At 33.3% G+C, this 19,676-nt stretch overlaps 1 protein-coding gene and 1 non-coding gene across 6 annotated transcripts in view; both read right to left on the bottom strand.

Moving 5' to 3' along the window:
• LOC122473291 (A disintegrin and metallopeptidase domain 3-like) overlaps positions 1 to 19,676 on the bottom strand; it is a 147,060-nt gene that overhangs the window by 83,848 nt on the left and 43,536 nt on the right. For all 5 annotated transcript variants that reach the window (XM_043563629.1, XM_043563611.1, XM_043563651.1 and 2 more), the window contains 5 exons: positions 10,965 to 11,030; positions 5,234 to 5,305; positions 4,831 to 4,997; positions 3,197 to 3,278; positions 1,144 to 1,280 (listed from right to left, as the gene is read on the bottom strand). In XM_043563629.1, the coding sequence (XP_043419564.1) occupies positions 1,144 to 1,280; positions 3,197 to 3,278; positions 4,831 to 4,997; positions 5,234 to 5,305; positions 10,965 to 11,030 (524 nt within the window). The remainder of the gene's footprint in view (positions 1 to 1,143; positions 1,281 to 3,196; positions 3,279 to 4,830; positions 4,998 to 5,233; positions 5,306 to 10,964; positions 11,031 to 19,676) is intronic.
• Positions 19,186 to 19,268, bottom strand: TRNAR-UCG. The gene has a single exon. It is a non-coding gene; the product is annotated as a tRNA-Arg (tRNA).

Consider the following 19,676-nt stretch of genomic DNA (forward strand, 5'->3'; position numbering starts at 1 on the left):
TCCTTGTCCTCTGAGATCAGAACCTGTATAACTGTGTATTTAACTCTGATGACTCAGAATCCCCAAATTAACATAAACTGCCCTTAAGATTTCTCTTTTCCTAAATAATTGCCTTTTTCAATATCTGTTAATAATTGTGATATTTAAAAGCCTACAAATAATTCTTCACATCTTTTTCCCTCTCAATCTTAATATATTGTATTAATGAGAATCATCTCCAAAATATTACTATATAGTTGTTCCCTCTGATATATTTTATATTCATTTTAAGGTAATTTTACTATCCATACTGCATAAATCAATTTAAAATGTGTTTTGTTAACATTTATGATAAAACTCCAACTCTTGCATTATGATTACATAATCAGGCTCTTTCATACATTCCTGAATCACCGCCTGACTTCTTTCCCTGACTTGTTATGCTTTAGTCTCATTGCATTTTACTTTCTTTCCCCAAGGGCTAAAACATTCTTCCTTATAGTCCCAGCCATTTTCTTTTTCATTTTTATCCTTCCCCCAATTTCCTTATTCTAGTCTTTTGAGCTTTTCAATCTACTTGCTATTCGAATATCACTTCATTTGCTGGCCCTGAAAAGTTTTCAACAAGCTCTTTACATGACCAGATTAATTTCCCTCATAACTGTTTCCTCAGGAAAACTTTCCTTTATCAGAAAGTTTCTTCTTCAAATGTATTCCCCATTTATTTCCTTCTTGGCATAAGCTTAGTTTATTCTTTGTTTATTCTTGTGCCTAATTTTTAATTTTTAGACCCTGATAGACTAAGATATTTAGGACATATCTATCTTGTTAAACATTTGTAAGACTAATACAATCCCTGCAACACAGTGATTACTGTGATAATTATTACATAATATTGTTAGTTGAATGAATTTCACCTCAAGAGTGTGGTAAGCCCCCAGAAAGTAATCATCAACATTCACTTTCTGTGTAACATTGAATGTAGAAATATTAAGCACATTTTCTACAATATGAAATACTCTACTTTAAATAAGTTTAAACAAGCACCTAATGTATTTAATAAAAATATTCTTACTCAAGTTGTATTGCAAGAGATTATACATCAGTGACTACTACAAACTATTCCCAAAAGAAGACACAGATTTGATAAAAATAAAATCTTACATTGCTTCAGGATTCATTATGCATGTAGTTCCTGGGCAGTAACAATTGTAGATCTCATCGTATGTTAATCCCAGATTAATTCCAAGCAACTGTGCCATAACAACTGAAAATGCATCTAAAGTTATCATCTGTGGATACTAAATGCAAAACAAAACAAAACAAAACAGAATTGTTTTTTCTGTTTCTTGACAGGAGTCATTTTTTTTTACCCCCTTGATCTTTTCTTTTTGGCCATATAACCTAAATTCAAATACAAATTTAAGAAACTACTGTGCCAAATATCACTATTTTCTTAGGACTATGGAAAATTAGAAAAAAAATAGGCAAACTTTGTTTTTCTTTTTGGGTTGTAGTATGTTTAATCCAAATAGCACTGATATATAACAAAATAAGATTAATGCTACCATATGGTTTTATTACATATTATATTTCAATAAGCTTTAACAAAATTTTAGAAGAGAATGCATTGTTTCAGTAACTATATTACTTTTCAATGAACACTTAGAAAAATAAACAGATTCTTAAGGGTTGAATTTTCAATCAGTTTTGACTTCAGAAATATTTTTGGGAAAGAGCCAAATTAATTTTTTTAAAGACAGAATACAATGACAACTTGCAGGTAGCATTTTTGTCTTCAAAAAAACACTTGGAAAGTAATGATGTCACCAAGACACAAACCCCCAGCAACCGGTAATCTTTTTACCATCTCCAATTTTTCCTTTTTCAGAATACACAGGATGTAGCCTTTTCAGATTGGCTTCTCTCACTAGCCACTACGCATTTTTCTCCATGTCTTCATGGCTTGGTGGCTCATTTTTAAAAATTGGACAGTATTCCTTTATATCAATTTACTCCAGTTTGTTTATCCATTCATGTATTAAAGGATATTGTGGTTGCTTCCAATTTTTAGCAATTATGAATAAAGCTACTATAAACATTCATATGCAGGTTTTCATGTGAACATAAGTATTCAAGTCATTTGGGAAATGCCAAAGAGGACAACTGCTGGATTATATGGTAAAAAAAAAAATAGACTAAGCACTTGAATAGACATTTCTCCAGAGATAATATGCAAAAAGCAAAAAGCATATGAAAATACGCTCATATCACTAGTAATCACAGAAGTGCAAATCAAAACCACAATGAAGTATCACTTCATACCAGTTAGGATAGCTGCTATTAAAAAACAAGAACAAAAACAAAAGATAATGCGTTGATAAAGATGTGATTAATATAAAATGTGAACTTTGGGTAGAATTATAAACTGTTTCAATCATCCTAGAAATAAGTATGATGGTTCCTCACAATATTAAAAGTAGACCTACTATATGATGTAGCAAATACCTACTTCTGGGTATATATCCAAAATAATTAAAATCAATATATTGATGAGCTATCTGCACTCCCCTATTCATGCAGCATTACTCACAGTAGCCAAGGTATGGAAATAACCTAAGTGTCCATTGACAGATAAATGTATAAAAAATGTCATATATATGTATTTGTATGAATATTATTCAGCCATAAAAAGAAAGAAACCCTGCCATTTGCAACAACATAGATGAACTTGGATGAAATTATGCAAAGTGAAATAAGCCAGACACAAAAAGACAAATATTATATGATCTCTCTTATATGTGGAATCTAAAAATGTCATACTCACAGAAACAGAATAGAATGGTGGATTCTGGGGGCTAGATTGGAAATAGGAAGTGGAAAATAGGACCATGTTGGTCAAAAAGTACAATATTTATTTAAGTAAGATGAAAAGTTCTGGAGATCTGTTTTACAACAATGTGAACTTACCTTAGTACTAATGAATTGTACACTTAAAACTAGCAACAATGGTAGTTTTATGGTATGTGTATTTTACCACAATAGCAAAAGACTTTAAAAATTATAACATTTGAGTTTCAAATCTAACAAAAAAAGCATTTTATAAAAATTTGTCAAAACAGCATGGTAGAAAACTATACATATTTTGTTTCTTAAAGTAGATATTAACTTTTAATACATGAGATAATTACTGAATACATGGGAATAAAATGCATACCAGAGCAATTCCCGCAGCAAACTTTGGATTACATGCCATTCCATGATATGTTGCTCCCACATAATTAAGATGGTTCCTATAACTATAATAAATAATATATTTTCATATAATAAACTTTTTCTTCTGAATAAATGCATTTTAAATTATTACTGACTTAATGACTTTTAAGAATTAAATTTCTCAATAAAGCTTTGTTTAAAAAAAATTTTTTTAATGTTTACTTATTTTTAAGAGAGAGAGAGAGAGAGACAGAGTCTGAGTGGAGGAGAGGCAGAAAGAGAGAGGGAGACACAGAATCTGAAGCAGGCTCCAGGCTTCAAGCAGGCTCCAGACTTCAGCACAGAGCCTGACGCAAGGCTCGAACTCACCCGTCATGAGATCATGACCTGAGCGGAAATCAGACACTTAACCTACTGAGCTACCCAGGTGTCCCTAAAGCTATGTTTCCTACAGTTCTTACAGTTCCTACAGGTTCCTACAGTTCCTACAAAGTTAAGTTCTAAAGTCTACTTTAACATTATATGGTATACAGCTCAAAACCCAGCAGTGCCTAATCCTTCCAAAACATTAATTATCACTGTTGCCATCACTGGATGGATATAGTCCTAAGACGTACAAGCCAAGATAGCTTACTTCCATGATTTGCACATAGTGAACCCCTACAGTATCTAAAAAATGTTGGAATGGAGGACAGGGAGACAAGGAGACAGAATATGCAGTGGACTCATTAAGAAAAAAAAAGATTGGGCACCTGGGTAGCTCAGTCGGTTAAGCTTCTGACTTTGGCTCAGGTCATGATCTCACAGTTGGTTGGTTCAAGCCCCACATTGGGCTCTGTGCTGACAGCTCAGAGCCTGGAGCCTGCTTTGAATTCTCTGTCTCGCTCTCTCTCTACCCCTCCCCTGCTTGTGCTCTCTCTCTTTCTCTCTCTCTCAAAAATAAACACTAAAAAATTTATTTTAAAGAAAAAAGAAAAAAAGAGATAGAATGTAGAAAGTGTCCTTATACATTTCAATCCTTAGTTATTATAGCTCCTGCCCTTAAATTCCACAGGAAACATCAATAGATTTATAAATCTATTGCATATTATTCAGATGTTCAGAACTGTTTTTATTATTTCCATCTAAATAATCAAATAATTAAAACAAAAAAACATATATACTCTTGAAAGAAATAGTGCAAGTAGTTAAATAGCTATTCCTTTGGTCAGTATAGATATACCAGATGGTAACCACATTACTATTTTGATATTATTATTTTAACCAGCATTATATGCAACTATTGCATTCTGTTAACTAATGTACTTTGTATTTAAAGTTAAAATAATGGTTTCAATTATTTACTTCTGAAAAAATCTTTAAAATCATTGAAGCCCCATGCTTATCTCAAGGTTTTCTGAATTTTCAAGTTTATTACATTTCCATAGATAAACAGTCTACTCTAATAATGGCTTACTATGACTGTCTTACATTGTCTTCAGATTTTTATATTTTTCTTTTTGTCAATATGGTATATATACAATCTATTTTTGAGGTGTCTTGTCATAAATACATAACATATTTTGTATATAATATTGATAGCTAACATATTAAATAATTTGATAAACCCTACATCAATGAAAATAAGATACTTACATTAATAAGTATGCCATATCATGGGACCTCTGAAACAAAAATTGTTCTTTCCATGACACAAATCTTTGTAGTACTTCATTAGCATCCCCACTAAGAGAAATCTTATTTTGATCAGACCAGAGCTCCAAAGAAGTTAGCATAACTGTCACTTTAAGCTGGGAAAATATCTGAAAACAGAAGATACATAATATACAGTTTTAGGTTATCATAAATATAACATTACATCTCTATACATAATGCTAATATATATTCAATTTACACTTTTTTGGAGATGAAATCCATTGGTGGATGAAACTAGTTGGTAGGACTATACTTTCAAAAAACCTGTAAATGCTACATATACAAACAATATTACTGCATTAATATGGAATGTTTCTTATTTAAATGAAACATGAATACTTACAGTGTTGATTACACCAACGATATGGACAATTTTCTCAGTTGCAACTGCTACTTCAGAGCCCATGTAATCAAACTAAAAGACAAATTTTGTTTCTTAATCACTAATGAAAATTACTAAACTAACACATTTTAAATGGATACAAAATGTTAAAATAATGCAATGCTCAAGTGAAAAGGAAAAATAGAATTATTATCAAGTGCTTCATAAGTTTTAGGCATAAACCTAGGGACTTTACATATTAGTCAATAACCTTAAAGTAAGAAGATTGTGATTACCTCTTACATATACAGAAAACAGTCAAAAGGATAAGAAGCAGAGCTCTTACATATACAGAATGTAAGAGAATGTAACCTTAAAGTAAGAAGATTGTGATCATCTCTTACATATACAGAAAATAGTCAAAAGGATAAGAAGCAGAACTCAAGTCTCCAACTAACTAAACTACTGTCTTTTTTTTTCTGCTATAGTATGCTGCCATCATCTGCCTTCATCCAAATAAGATGACATGACTGTATATCCTGGATAAGGAGTGTACTTTCTAAAGACAGAGCTCTGAGGGCCATAATAGTGAATAATTTCAAGAATATGTCCATTCAAAGAAACAGAAATCATATTTTCTCTAAATATTTCTAATTATGTGTGCACACATTTGTAGGTGTTAGCTGAAAACATAAAATTGGCAACTTGGTATCTTCAATAATTTCCAACAAATCTATAGAAGACTACTAACAGAAAATCTAATGTGATGGATAGAGTTCTCTGATATGGCCAAAAGATGTTATCCTCCTAGGTCTTTAAAGACTATTTATGGGGCGCCTGAGTGTCTCAGTTGGTTAAGTGCCTGACTTTGGCTCAGGTCATGATCTCACGGCCCTTGAGTTTGAGCCCCGCTTCAGGCTTTGTGCTGACAGGTCAGAGCCTGGAGCCTGCTTTGGATTCTGTGTCTCCCTCTCTCTATGCCCTTCCCCTGCTTGTGCTCTGTCTCTCTCCCTCTCTCTGTCTCAAAAATAAATATCATTAAAAATTTTTTTAATAAAATAAATACTATTTATACTTTGCTATTTCTCTGTATATAACCTTTCACAATAAATGATACTTTATATTTACACAGTGCAGAATGGGTGGTATGAGTGAAGGTGACTGATTCTTTGCATAACTGAAAATATTAAAAGCAAGACAAAGGAAATAAAAAATATGAGTATGGAAATAAAACCATATATGTCAATAATCACAAATTATCAACAGACCAAATAGTAGGCAAATGACAGAGACTATTAAAATCTACTATGTGCAAATTAAAATAAAAACCTCTAAATTATAAGTACATAAAGATATTAAGAGTCAAAGCATGAAAACATATACAAGTAAAATAATAGACAAAAAGCATATGTTACATGATAGTTATATTACTTAATATAACAGTTACATTAATATGAAAAAACAAAGCAAAAAATGGACATAATAATTATTACAATGCATTGATAAAAATATTCAATTATCAAGAAACATGAAAGCATTTTAAATTTGACTATAACTAATAGCATAGCAACACAATGTATAAAATAAAATTTAACAAAATTATAAATAGAAATTGACTATCATAGGAATTTTTACATAATTCTCTTAATCATTCATAGATCAAGCAGACAAATTAACAGTAACACAAGAGTTTGCAAAGGCAGAGATTATCTGCGCAGAGAAAAAAAAAGACCTATCAATATTCTGTTTACAAAGCTATACTTCAAAATTTAAGACAGATAAACCAAACATAAAAGAAGAAATACTAATCATAGCATATTTTAAGGAACTCTTGGAATTTTTTGTAGTTGTTTGGGGGTTTCTTTGTTTTGTTTTGCATGTCATTTGCATTGAAAATGCCTTCTGGGGGCGCCTGGGTGGCGCAGTCGGTTAAGTGTCCGACTTCAGCCAGGTCACGATCTCGTGGTCCCTGAGTTCGAGCCCCGCGTCAGGCTCTGGGCTGATGGCTTGGAGCCTGGAGCCTGTTTCCAATTCTGTGTCTCCCTCTCTCTCTGCCCTTCCCCCGTTCATGCTGTCTCTCTCTGTCCCAAAAATAAATAAAAACGTTGAAAAAAAAATTTAAAAAAAAGAAAATGCCTTCTGTTCTTATTGGAATAGTAAGAGTATCCAGCTAAATGGAGAAAGAGAAAAAGGCTATTTAGATTTAATTAGCAGCCCTTGGGGGCACTATGCTTATCTCCTCCTTTGGAAAAAGCTAGATAAATATCAGATCATTCTGAACACCCAAGAAATCTATCTGAGGACCTTCAGAACAAACTGCCTGACTAGGGAGAGAAGAGGCCATATTGTGTAGGGTAGGAGGTGCAGAGATGTGATTTGGCTGGTGGGGGGGTGGATCAGAATCATGGGTGCTGCAGAGGGGAAGGATCCCTGATTTCAGAGAGAGAGAGGAGAGAAAGAGAGACAGACAGACAGGCAGACACACAGAGACAGACAGAGAGAGACAGAGAGAGAGAGAGAGAGAGAGAGAGCTCTAGTGGAAATAGGATCAAGCCTCTTTTCAATACAGCTTTTAAAACTCGCCACACTCTGAACAAGGTCCAAAGACTCCCTACTGCAGGCAAGGAAAAGCTCTGCCAAGAAATGAACGGAAGGAAAGGGCAACCAAACACAGCAGCAAAGTGCACACATCATATACCAGAAACACTTCCTGAGGCATCAGTCCCTGGACAGTAAATGACCTCTTCTTAATAAAGCGATTACTTCCAGGAGCAGGAAACATAAGAGGCTTTCCTAACACACAGGATAAGACAGACCTAGACAAAATGCCAAGATGGAGGAATACATCCCAAAAGAAAGAACAAGAAAAGGTCATGATCAGGGATCTAATTGAAACAGATATAAATAATATGTCTGACTCAGAATTTAAAAACAACAGTCATAAGGATACCAGCTAGGCTTGAGAAAAGCACAAAAGACACAGGGAGTCCTTTCTATAGAGATAAAAGACCTAAAAACTTCAGAATGAAATAAAAAATACTGTAACTGATGTGAAACCAATAGGATGTAATGAGCACAAGGATGGAAGAATCAGAGGAAAGAACAAATGATGAAACATGAAATCATGGAAAATAATGAAGCTGAAAATAAGAGGGAACGAAAGGTGCTGGATCATGAATGTAGACTTGGGAACTCAGTGACTTCTTAAAGGATAGTAACATTGGTATCATAGGAGCCCACAAGAAAAAGAATAAACTATATGGTCAACTAATCTTAGACAAAGCAGGAAAGTATATCCAACGGAGGAGAAAAACAATCTCTTCAACAAATGGTGTTGTGTAAAATGAACAGCAACGAGCAGAGGAATGAAACTGGACCACTTTCTTACACCCTACACAAAACTAAATTTATAATGGAAGAAAGATCTAAATGTGAGACAATAAACCATCAAAATCCTAGAGGAGAACACAGATAGACAGATAGCAACCTCTTTGACATAGGTTGTAGCAACTTCTTACTAGACACATCTTGGAGGCAAAAAGGAACTATTGAAACCTCATCAAGGTAAAAAGCTTCTGCACAGGGAAGTAAATAGTCAATAATACTAGAAGGCATTCTATGGAACGGGAGAAGGTATTTGCAAATGACCTATCTGATAAAGGGTTAGTATCCAAAATCTATAAAGAACTTTTATCAAACTCAACGCCTCCCAAAAAAATCCAGTTACATAATGGGTGAAGACATGAATAGACATTTTTCCAAAGAAGACATACAGATGGCTAACAAGACACATGAAAACATGCTTAACATCAATGATCAACAGGGAAATACAAATCAAAACCACAATGAGATACCACCCCACACCTGTCAGAATAGCTGAAATTAACATATTAGGAAATAACAGGTGTTGGCAAGCATGCAGAGAAAGGGGAACCCTCTTACACTGTCAGAGTGAATGCAAACTGGCTCAGTCACTCTGAAAAAACAGTATGGAGACTCTTCAAACAGTTAAAATACTACTACCCGATGACTTAGCAATTGCACCACTAGGTATTTACTCAAAGCATACAAAAATACTGATTCAAAGGGATACATGCACCCTGAAGCTTATAGCATCATTGGGAACAATAGCCAAGTTATGGAAAGAGACCAAGCATCCATTATTTATTAATGGATACAGATGTATGTACATCTTTGTACATGTACATGTACATGTACATCTATGTACATCTTTGTACATATATCTGTATCCATTAATAAATAATGGATGCTTGGTCTCTTTCCATAACTTGGCTATTGTTCACATATATATTCATATATATTACATATATATATTGTTCACATATATATGCATATATATGTGTGTATATGTATATATATATATATATACACTCAGCCATAAAAAAGAATGAAATCTTGCCATTTGCAACCTGTAGATGGAGCTAGAGCGTATTATGCTAATCAAAATAAGTCAGAGATAAACAAATACCATATAATTTCACTCATATGTGAAATTTAAAAAACAAAAAACAAGAGATGACCATAGAGGAAAGGCAAACTATAAAAGAGACACTTAAGCATAGAGAACAAACTGAAGGTTGCTGGAGGGTTGCTGGAGGGGATGGGTTAGATGGGTGATGGGTATTTAAGGAGGGCACTTTTTGTGATGAGCACTGGGCATTATATAAGTGATGAATCACTAACTTCTACCCCTGAAACTAATATTACATTATATGTTAACTAACTAGAATTTAAATAATAATTTGAATCATTAAAACAAAATGAAAAAAGTTCCCAAAGGGCATTAGCTAGTAAATCATATTAAATTATATTAAATATTTTATTAATTGGATATTGTGAACATCAAAATTAAATTGAAATAATATATTTCATTAATAAGTGGGAAATAAAGCATTATAAATTAATTTACAAAATAGCATATATAAAACAAGGTATATGAATACATACAAATATGCATGTACACATTAAAAACAGGATGTGTGCATATGATTTATCACCTGGTAATAAAACTATATGTGCTTTTTTATTATTTATTTATTTTGTCTATCTATTCTTTACAGTAAGTTACTGATTTTTAAAAATTATTTAAAGACCTAAATATTTCCTTTTATGACATTATGACACTCACTGAGACACTTTATGCAAAAATATCAGTGATAATGGAAAAATCTGATCTTTTAACTTTTTACTCATATGACTTTACTCAAACTGATTACATAAACAAAAATTTCCATAACTAAAAAAATATTCCTACGAATAAACCTCATTTTTGAAATACGAAACTTCCACTAGAGAACTCAAGCAATTGTACACATAATCTTATAAAAGATAATATTTAACAAGGATCTCCAATTGAGTAATAAAATAGCTTGTTTTAAAATGGAAACTTACTTAAGGAAAAGAGTTTACCACAATTTGGAGCAGATTCAGAAATTTCTATAGCTAGCTGTAATCCAACACATTCAGTGTAGTAGAACCCTTCCATACATACATATCTGTACATTATTGCTAGAATTCTATAATGATTTGGAAATCAACATCATAAATATTGGTCCCCATATGTCAATGTAAAACCAATAGACAACATTTTTTTTATGTCTTGCTATACAGAGATACATAATGTGAACAGAGGATAATACCTGTATTGCAACCAAGGGAAGTTTCTTTTTCATATTCCCTTTGAATTTAAACATAAGACAAAGATATGATGAAATATATCAGTAATACGCACCAAGGCTTTATCCATAATGATTTGAATTTTCAGAATTCTTTTCAATAGCTCAACATCTGATTTTTTCTGTGAAACAGAGGACATCAGTTAAATAAAACATTTTTTTAATTCTTATATTGTTTGTAATCATCATCTACATTACATACAAATATGTATACATATATATATAGACATACATACACAAAGAGAGGTATAGATACATATAAATACAGATTCATCAAGATATAAATAATAGGAAAATAAAAGAATAAATGCCCACTGAATAAATAAGCAGGTGAGATTCCAAATACAAATTCTAGGAACAAATCAGAAGCTTTTACCTATATTCTTAATCATTAGAATCCTCAAAAAGTTACCAGAGAAACCATGTTTCTTTCCTCTTAAAACCTTCCTCCAAGACCCTCCCTCTGCAACCTTCAAACTAAATAAATCCCCATCAATTTTACACCAGATGTTTGCCTCTATTTTCTCATTATTTTTATTATCTATATTAACTTGTGGCTACACTCAATAGAATGCATCCATTTTTAGAATACAGTTATATGAATTAGTACTAATGTAAATATCCATGTAATAATTTCCATAAGTAAGATAAAGAAAATTTCTATCATGTTCTTCAGTCAATTGCCCACATGGCTCAAGGCAAGCAATAATCTGATTTTCTCACCACAGGGTAGAGAATTTCATGTGACTGGAATTATATGATGTGTACTTTTATATCGGACTTCTTTCACTCAGAATTCACCCATGTTGTTGTGATTGTTAGTAATTCATCAGTTCTTATTACTAAGTAGTGCACCATTTTAGGAATACACCACAACTTTTTCATACATTTACCTGTTGATGATGTGAAAGGTGAAATAAAACGGAGTCACTTACATCAAGAGGTTTTAAAATGAAACTGGGAGGCCATTAAGGAGGTGGGCCTTATGTACCTCCTCACTGGATGGAACCACAAATTTCTGAGTTGGATCCAAACTTAAATATTCCAAGGAGTCTGCACAAACATTTGCAACTTGCTATAGTAACAAACTTTTGCTTAGTGACAGCCTTAGCAGCCAATTATGTTTAGCCAAGTTTAGTTTTCTGCCAACAACAGCCAAAATCTTTGTAAGCAACATATGCAAGCTTTCATCTTTAAAATAAAACCTTCACTTTTGTTCCCTAGGGGACAATTGGATTGCTACCCAAATCTGTACTCACCAAATTGCATTTCTGAGACCCCAAATAAATGCTTTTATTTTATTTCAGCTCCTTTCTCAGTTGACAATGATCATTTGGATTATTTAGCCATTTTAGCTAATGTTTTTTATTTTTTTTAATGTTTATTTATTTTTGAGAGACAGAGTCTGAGTGGGGGAGGGGCAGAAAGAAAGAGAGAAAGACACAGAATCCAAAGCAGGCTCCAGGCTCTGAACCGTCAGCACAGAGCCTGACGTGGGGCTGGACTCACAAGCCATGAGATCATGACCTGAGCCGAAGTCGGATGCTCAACCTACTGAACAACCCAGGTGCCCCCCATTTTAGCTATTATAAACAAAGCTGCTATGAATATCCATGCACGGATCTTTGTGCAGTTAGCTATATTCTTTCATTGTTCTTGGTAAATATCTGAAGATGGAATACTTGAGTTATGTGATAATTGTGAGTGTGTAAAGTAAATACAAAAGTGCCAGATTGCTTTCTAAAGTAGTTTGATCATTCTGCATTTTCACCCAGAATAAGAGTCCCAATTGCTCTTCATTTTTGCCTATATTTGATATTGTCTTTTCCATCATTTCCATTTATTGGTGAGTGGTGATATCTTATTGAGGTTTTAATTGGCAGTTCCCTGATGCTTAACGTGAAACAGCTTTTCACATGTTTATGGCTCATTAATTTGGTTTCTCCTAAGTTCCCTACTAGAAGTTTTATGTTTTGATATTTAAGCCAATGCTCTAATTCAGTTTTTTAAATAAGAGTCAAGATTCATTTTATTCCATATGGATGTCCAGTCTTCTAGCAGCATTTAATGCAGACATCATTCTTTAACCTTTTAAAGTCCCTAGCACCTTTGTGGAAAATCAATCTGCCATCAGTATGTGGGTCTACTTCTGACCTTTTCTGTTCCACTGATCTATATGTCTATGCTTACACCAATCACAATATATCTCTATAGCAGGGGTCAGCAAACTATAACCCAAGGTATGGCCACCTGTTTTGTAAAAAATATCTTATTGGAATAAAGCCACACCCATTTGTTTATATGTTATTTATGCTGCTTTCATGCTACAAAGGTAGAGTGAGGTAGCTGCAATAGATCATATATACCTCACAAGCCTAAAATATATACTACCTAGCCCTTAAAAAAAAAAACAGAGGTAATGTAAGTCCTCTATTTTGTTCTTATTTTTATTTATTTTTTAAATGTTTATTTATTTTTGGGAGACAGAGAGACAGAGAGCAAGTGGGGGAGGGGCAAAGAGAGCTGTCAGCACAGAGCCTGAAGCCAGCTCCAACTCAAGAGCTGTGAGATCATGACCTGAGCAGAATTCAGACACTTAACCGACTGAGCCACCCAGGCGGCCCTATTCTGTTTTTCTTTTTAAAACTGTGTGACTATTCTAGGATCTTTGCATGTCCTTATGAATTTGAGAACCGATTTTCACAAAAATGTTTTCTGGAATTTTGATTGGGATTACACTGAATCTACAGATCAATTAGGGGGAAATGAACATCTTAACAACATCAATATCTTCGTTTCCTGTGACTTTGCTAGACTCTCTTATATTCCTGATAGCTTTGGTAGAGTTTCTTTGTGATCTCCTATATACAGAGTTAGGTCACTAAAAACATAAGGTTATTTTTTCCTTTAAAAAATGTATGCCATTTATTATTCTTTTTCTTACTGTATTATCCAGAAATTCCAGTAAAATGTTGACTGAAAGTAGAGAAGGCAGACATCCTTGAATTATTCCTAATCTTAGGGGCTGTTTAGTCAGTTCAGGCTGTAACAAATATACCACAGGCTAGGTGGCTTAAACAACAAACACATATTTCTCACAGTCCTAGAGGCTGGGAAGTTCAAGATCAAGGCACCAGCAGAGGTGGTATCTGGTGAGACCACTCTTCCTAGTTTGCAAATGGCCATCTTCCTTTTACATGCTCACACAACAGAACAGAGAGAGAGATCCATGTCTCTTAATTTTTAACAAAAGCATAAGTCCCATCATGAGAGCCTTACACTCACCACCTAATTTAACCCCAATTATTTTTCAAAGGCCTCAACTTCCTAATACCATCTTACTGGGGGTTAGAGTTTTAACATATGAATTTGGGGATAGAGCATGCAGTCCATAAGAGCGGCAAAACATTCTATCACTTAGCATTCATTATGTTAGGTAGATACTTATAGATGTTCTTTATCAGGTCAAAGAAGTTTTCTATTCCTAGTTTTTATCATGAATGGATACTGAATTTTGCCAAATGATTTTTCTGGAACTACTGATATGGATTTCTTCATAAATATGTTAAATTGTTTTATTCAATTCCTATTTTCCTGTACTGATTTAAGTAATAATGCCTCAAAGTCCCATAGATACTATAGTCAGAATTTTTGAAAATAAAAATGTCTTTATACCATAATGGCAACTCGACTGGGTAAAAAAAAATTGGGATATTGTATATTTCCTAAGGAAGCCATTCTCTACACCCCTTATATAGACATTCCTGACCATCTTATAGCACTTAATTTTGGCAAAGGCTAAAACCAGTCTGAGTTTTTCCACCTTTGTGCCTGACTTTCTTTGATGCCAAGATTCCTATAGAATTATTCATTATTTATATAGTCCAACATATTAACCATATTATCTTGGTGTTGTCAGTTTTTATCAGGGTTTCTTGAGATAATTTTCAAATTCAGGACTCTTCTATTCAACAAAGTTTTATTCTTTACTAACTTGGAATACTTTGGGTGCTATTTAATTCATGAATGACAATTGTAATTATCTTTAATTTTTATTATCAGTCTTTCATATTCATACTCCATTAGCCATGATTCCCCAGAAAAACAGAATAGGATGTGTGTATATATAGACATTTGTTATAATTTATTATAATTAGATTTATTATAAGGAATTGGCTCACTTAATTATAGAGGCTGGCAAGTCCAAACTCTACAGAATGGGCCAGTAGGCTAGAAATCCAGGGACAGCTGATGCTACATTTCCAGTCTGAAGGCAGTTACCTGGACGATTCTGTGGGATGGTCCATCCTTTTGTCCTAGTCAGGACATCAACTGATTGGATGAGGTCCATCCAAATATGAAAGGCATTTCTGCTTTACTCAAAGTCTACTGATTTAGATGTTAATCCTATTCAAAAACACCCTTGCAGAAACACCCACAAAACTTGACCAACTATCTGATCAATATATCCCAGTCAAGTTGACACATAAAATTCACCATTACACATTCTTAGGTTTTTCTCTACCATTGTTTATATATAATTGCTTTCTATTCTCTTAAACCTGCCTGTAATCTCACAGTGTCTATTCTCTTATTTGTTAGTCTTATTATCAATGTCTTTCATTTTTAAAATAGCTTTTTCTCTTACATTTACTTCCTGAGCATTTCCAAGGATCTTTTAAACAGACTATATAAAGGTAGGCCCTTAACGTACTACAGACCATATCTCTGGGGTCATGGTCATATTATCTGGGTTTGAATTTTAATGCTACATGTTACCAGAGACTTTCCTAGGAAAATAATTTAAACTCTATAAATCTGTATCCTAATCTGAAAAAGGGGGTAACAGTACCAACTTTTAGAATTGTTGAAAAAATTGCAAAGATAGTATATATGTAAAGCTCTTAAAACAATATGTGGCACCTATGAGGCAGTACATGAATATAAACTAGAAGTTTTTTCATTCACTTTGGATTTTGTGTTTTTCCACCTTACATTTTGTACTTCTATTTCATATGCTCTGTTTTTACTCCTTTCCAATTATTATTATTTTACAACATATGTAGTTCTTTCAAGTCAAACCATTCTTGAACAAAGGGTGGGGATTAGTGACTTTTATTACACTTTTGTTTTATTATAAGAAATGGCCAATTATCCAAGGATATTTGTTTCCTTCTCCAAGGGAAGAGATGTCTATGAGACAACTATCCAGGCCCAACTCTTGGGGTTGGGATGCATTCACACTTCTCCCCTTACTCTTGACTAAATTCAAATAACCTAGTAGGGGACTCCTGAGCCAAAGCTAGGAAGGGAATCAACCGGAGAGTTTCATCCACTTTGGTATTTTCATGAGCAAGACATAAACCTGTTAAGCCACTGAGAGTTGGGAATTGTTTGTTTCAAAATCTAGTGACATTTGACCTAATAGTGATTCTCATGAAAAATACCAATTGAGGACAGCTGCTTACACAATTCTTCCATCTTTTTATCTGGTTGAAGGTTCATGATATTTGGCAACTATTGTTTGTGAATTTGGTTGTGATTGCTTTTGGTTATTATCTTCAATCAGGATGAGATTAGGATTTCTTTGTTTCTGCTTAATTATTTGTTTCATTTTGGGGGTAAGAATATGTCACATTAGGGGGAAAAGAAATAGTTTCAATCAAAAAATTTCAGTTATGTAGTTCTGGGTTGGTACAGAATTACAGACTGGGAATTACTTTGCCTCATTTTAAGTAATTGTGGTCTTGTCTTTCAACTTCCAGTACTGCTGCTAGGAAATTTCAGGCTATTCTGCATCTTGACTATATAAGAAACCAGATTTTTTAAATATCAGTACAGAAACTCACCTTAAATAATTCTGAGAATTTTTCTTGGATTATTTTGTGATTTATTCAACTCTTTATTTCCTCTCTTTATTCATACTGGGACTCCTATTGTATCACCCAAATTCTTATTTTATTTTAATTTCTTATCTTTCAAATTTCCCTGTCATTTGTCTTTATACTTTACTTTTTGTGTGATTTCTAAAATTTTATTTTGTGAACTTCCTATTGAGGTTTCTCTTTTTTTTTCATTTTTATTATCATAATTTTAAATTTCTAAGAACAATTACAGGCTGAATGTAATTTTTTAAATAGCACTCTATTCTTAAATTTATCGATGAAATATTTTCCCTTATTCCTCTGAGGATGTTGCCATTTTGTTTTCTTCACCCTCTGTATTCTTTGATACCTCAAGCTTTAAAAATTTGTTTTTTCATGTCTCTATCTTCCATATTAAATTGTTTCATCATATGTCTAGGGCCCCTTCATATATTAGCAATTGAATATTTAACAGTTTATTCCCACATCCCTATGACCATAAATGGAATTTACAGGCTATTTTTTTCAGAGAAAGTGATGTATCTGGGTTGTTGGCAGGGAAAACCCTGTCGATATGATTAGTTTTGATTCTTTTGGCTAGTTTAATTCCTTCCTGAAGAGGGGTCTTCCAGTACAATTCTTAGAATATGTAAGCCTGGTTCCCAATATCCAATGTGCCAAGTTTAATTTAAACACACCAGTTTCAGTATGATATTCCTCTTCCACCTGGAAATACAATAGAACATCTGTGTGTGGTGTCCCCATTTCAGAGACTCCCCAAAGAAAACAGCTTTCAATTATGTCAGTCTCCCGTTGATTAGTACAGGAAGCCAAGGTTGCTAAATACTTATACAACTTATTTTCAATGAATTATCTTCTTGGGCCCACCTTTAAAATCACTTCCTAGGGCAACTGGACAGGCAATTCCAAAAACATTTGAATAGTACTGCAGTACATGTCAAGTTTCCAATAGCCTATCCCAATTACCCAGTTTAGAATTCAAATTTGGGGCACTAAATCAGCTATCTCCAATGTCCATTGTTAATACTCCTCTCCTGTTTTCTTTGTGTTTGTATGTTTATGCTGGTTTAAAACTTCCTTTTCATTTCAGTGGGTTTTTAAAAAGGGACAGGGGGGTAAAGACATGTGTTTAATATTCTTTTAATAGATAAAACCTTTATAGTATATTGTTTGGTTTCTCTTCTACTTTTCAACTCTGGATTATAATGAAGGTATTTACCTTGTTTATAAGTGTATCTGTGTTTACTTTCATGAATGTTAAAATATGCTTAAAATAGAAACTTTTATGTTATTTTTTCTGTTGCTTTGACTGAAGATATTCACTTTCTTTTTTTGTGCTCATAAAAGCATTAGTCATGTGAAAACATGTTTAACTAAACCTATAGATTTAAGTGTATCAAATTCAGGATGAAAAGCAATTGTCAAGTTACTTCATAAAAGATATAAAATTCCCAAATACATACAAATATTGATCTCCAGTCCTGAAATGACATCCCTGGTTTCTTCTTAGGTTCTGAAATGTTTATCGCTATTTTACTTCATTATTACATTTTGTTTGTACCCAAACTTTCCATAATTACTTCCAATTACCTTTCCCCACAACATTAGAAAATATGGTGATCAAATAATAGTAGTAGGATTTTTACTGGGATTTTACTTGTCTACAAACTATGCTAAGGAATTTCTATCTATAAATGTACTTAATCTTTGAAATAATTGTATGAGTTAGATATTATTTTTATTATCAGTTTTTTACAGATAAGGAATTTAAACATAGATTATGTTACTCGCCAAAGTTTTTGTGGCTAAAATGGACAGACTTGTAATTCAAATCAAGGCAATGGAAGGTATATTATCTCTATCTTATCTAATCTCTGTTTTATTGCTGATTCACTGGAGGGGGTCTTTTTCCAAATTTATGTCCATCTCTTAGGGTCTTCCTCTGCCACAGAAGAGTATTCATGGAATCCTTTAAAGTTTTTCAATTTACTTATGTGATAGTACTCTATTTCAGTGGCAAAAATTGTCTTCAATTGTATTCAGTGTTGTATTAAAACATGCAGATGGTTTCCAGAGCTGGCATAAAGTTGGGGGTCATCCTTATATATGATTATATTTTATAATTTTATGAGTTTCTAAAAGGGCAGTTTTATTAATCTGTATATGTACCAATATCTTTGACAAAATAAATACATGCAAATTAAAGCAACAATGAGATGGAATTCATCATAAATTCAGTTTAAGTACCACTCATTACTATTTTGTTTTGCTTCTCTTTACATTTATTTTTGAGAAACAGAGTGAGACAAAGCATGAGCGGGGGAGGGGCAGAGAGAGAAGGAGACACAGAATCTGAAACAGGCTCCAGGCTCTGAGCAAGCAGTCGGCACAGAGCCTGATGTGGGGCTCGAACCCACGAACTGAGATCATGACCTGAGCCGAAGTCAGACGCTCAACCAACTGAGCCACCCAGGCGTCCCTGCTTCTCTTTAATGTGATATCCAATCATGATGAGAATATGTAGACAGGGATTCATATATATCCATATATATATATATATATATATATATATATATATATATACACACACACGTATGTATAGATTAGATAGATAGATAGATAGATAGATATCAAAAAGCCAGGTGACTGGGTGGCTCAGTCGGTTAAACATCCAACTCTTGATTTTACCTCAGGTCATGATCTTACAGTTCCTTAGATTGAGCCCTGCATTGGGGTTGTGCTGACAATGCAAAGCCTGCTTGGGATTCTCTCTCTCCTCTATCTCTGCCCTTCCCCCCTGCTTGTGCATGAGCACTCTCTCTCAAAATAAATAAATAAACATTAAAAAAAATAAAAACACAAAATATGACATAATCTTGTAAC

Source organism: Prionailurus bengalensis, chromosome B1 (genome assembly GCF_016509475.1).
Source record: "Prionailurus bengalensis isolate Pbe53 chromosome B1, Fcat_Pben_1.1_paternal_pri, whole genome shotgun sequence".
In the NCBI taxonomy this organism is placed as follows: Eukaryota; Metazoa; Chordata; class Mammalia; order Carnivora; family Felidae; genus Prionailurus; species Prionailurus bengalensis.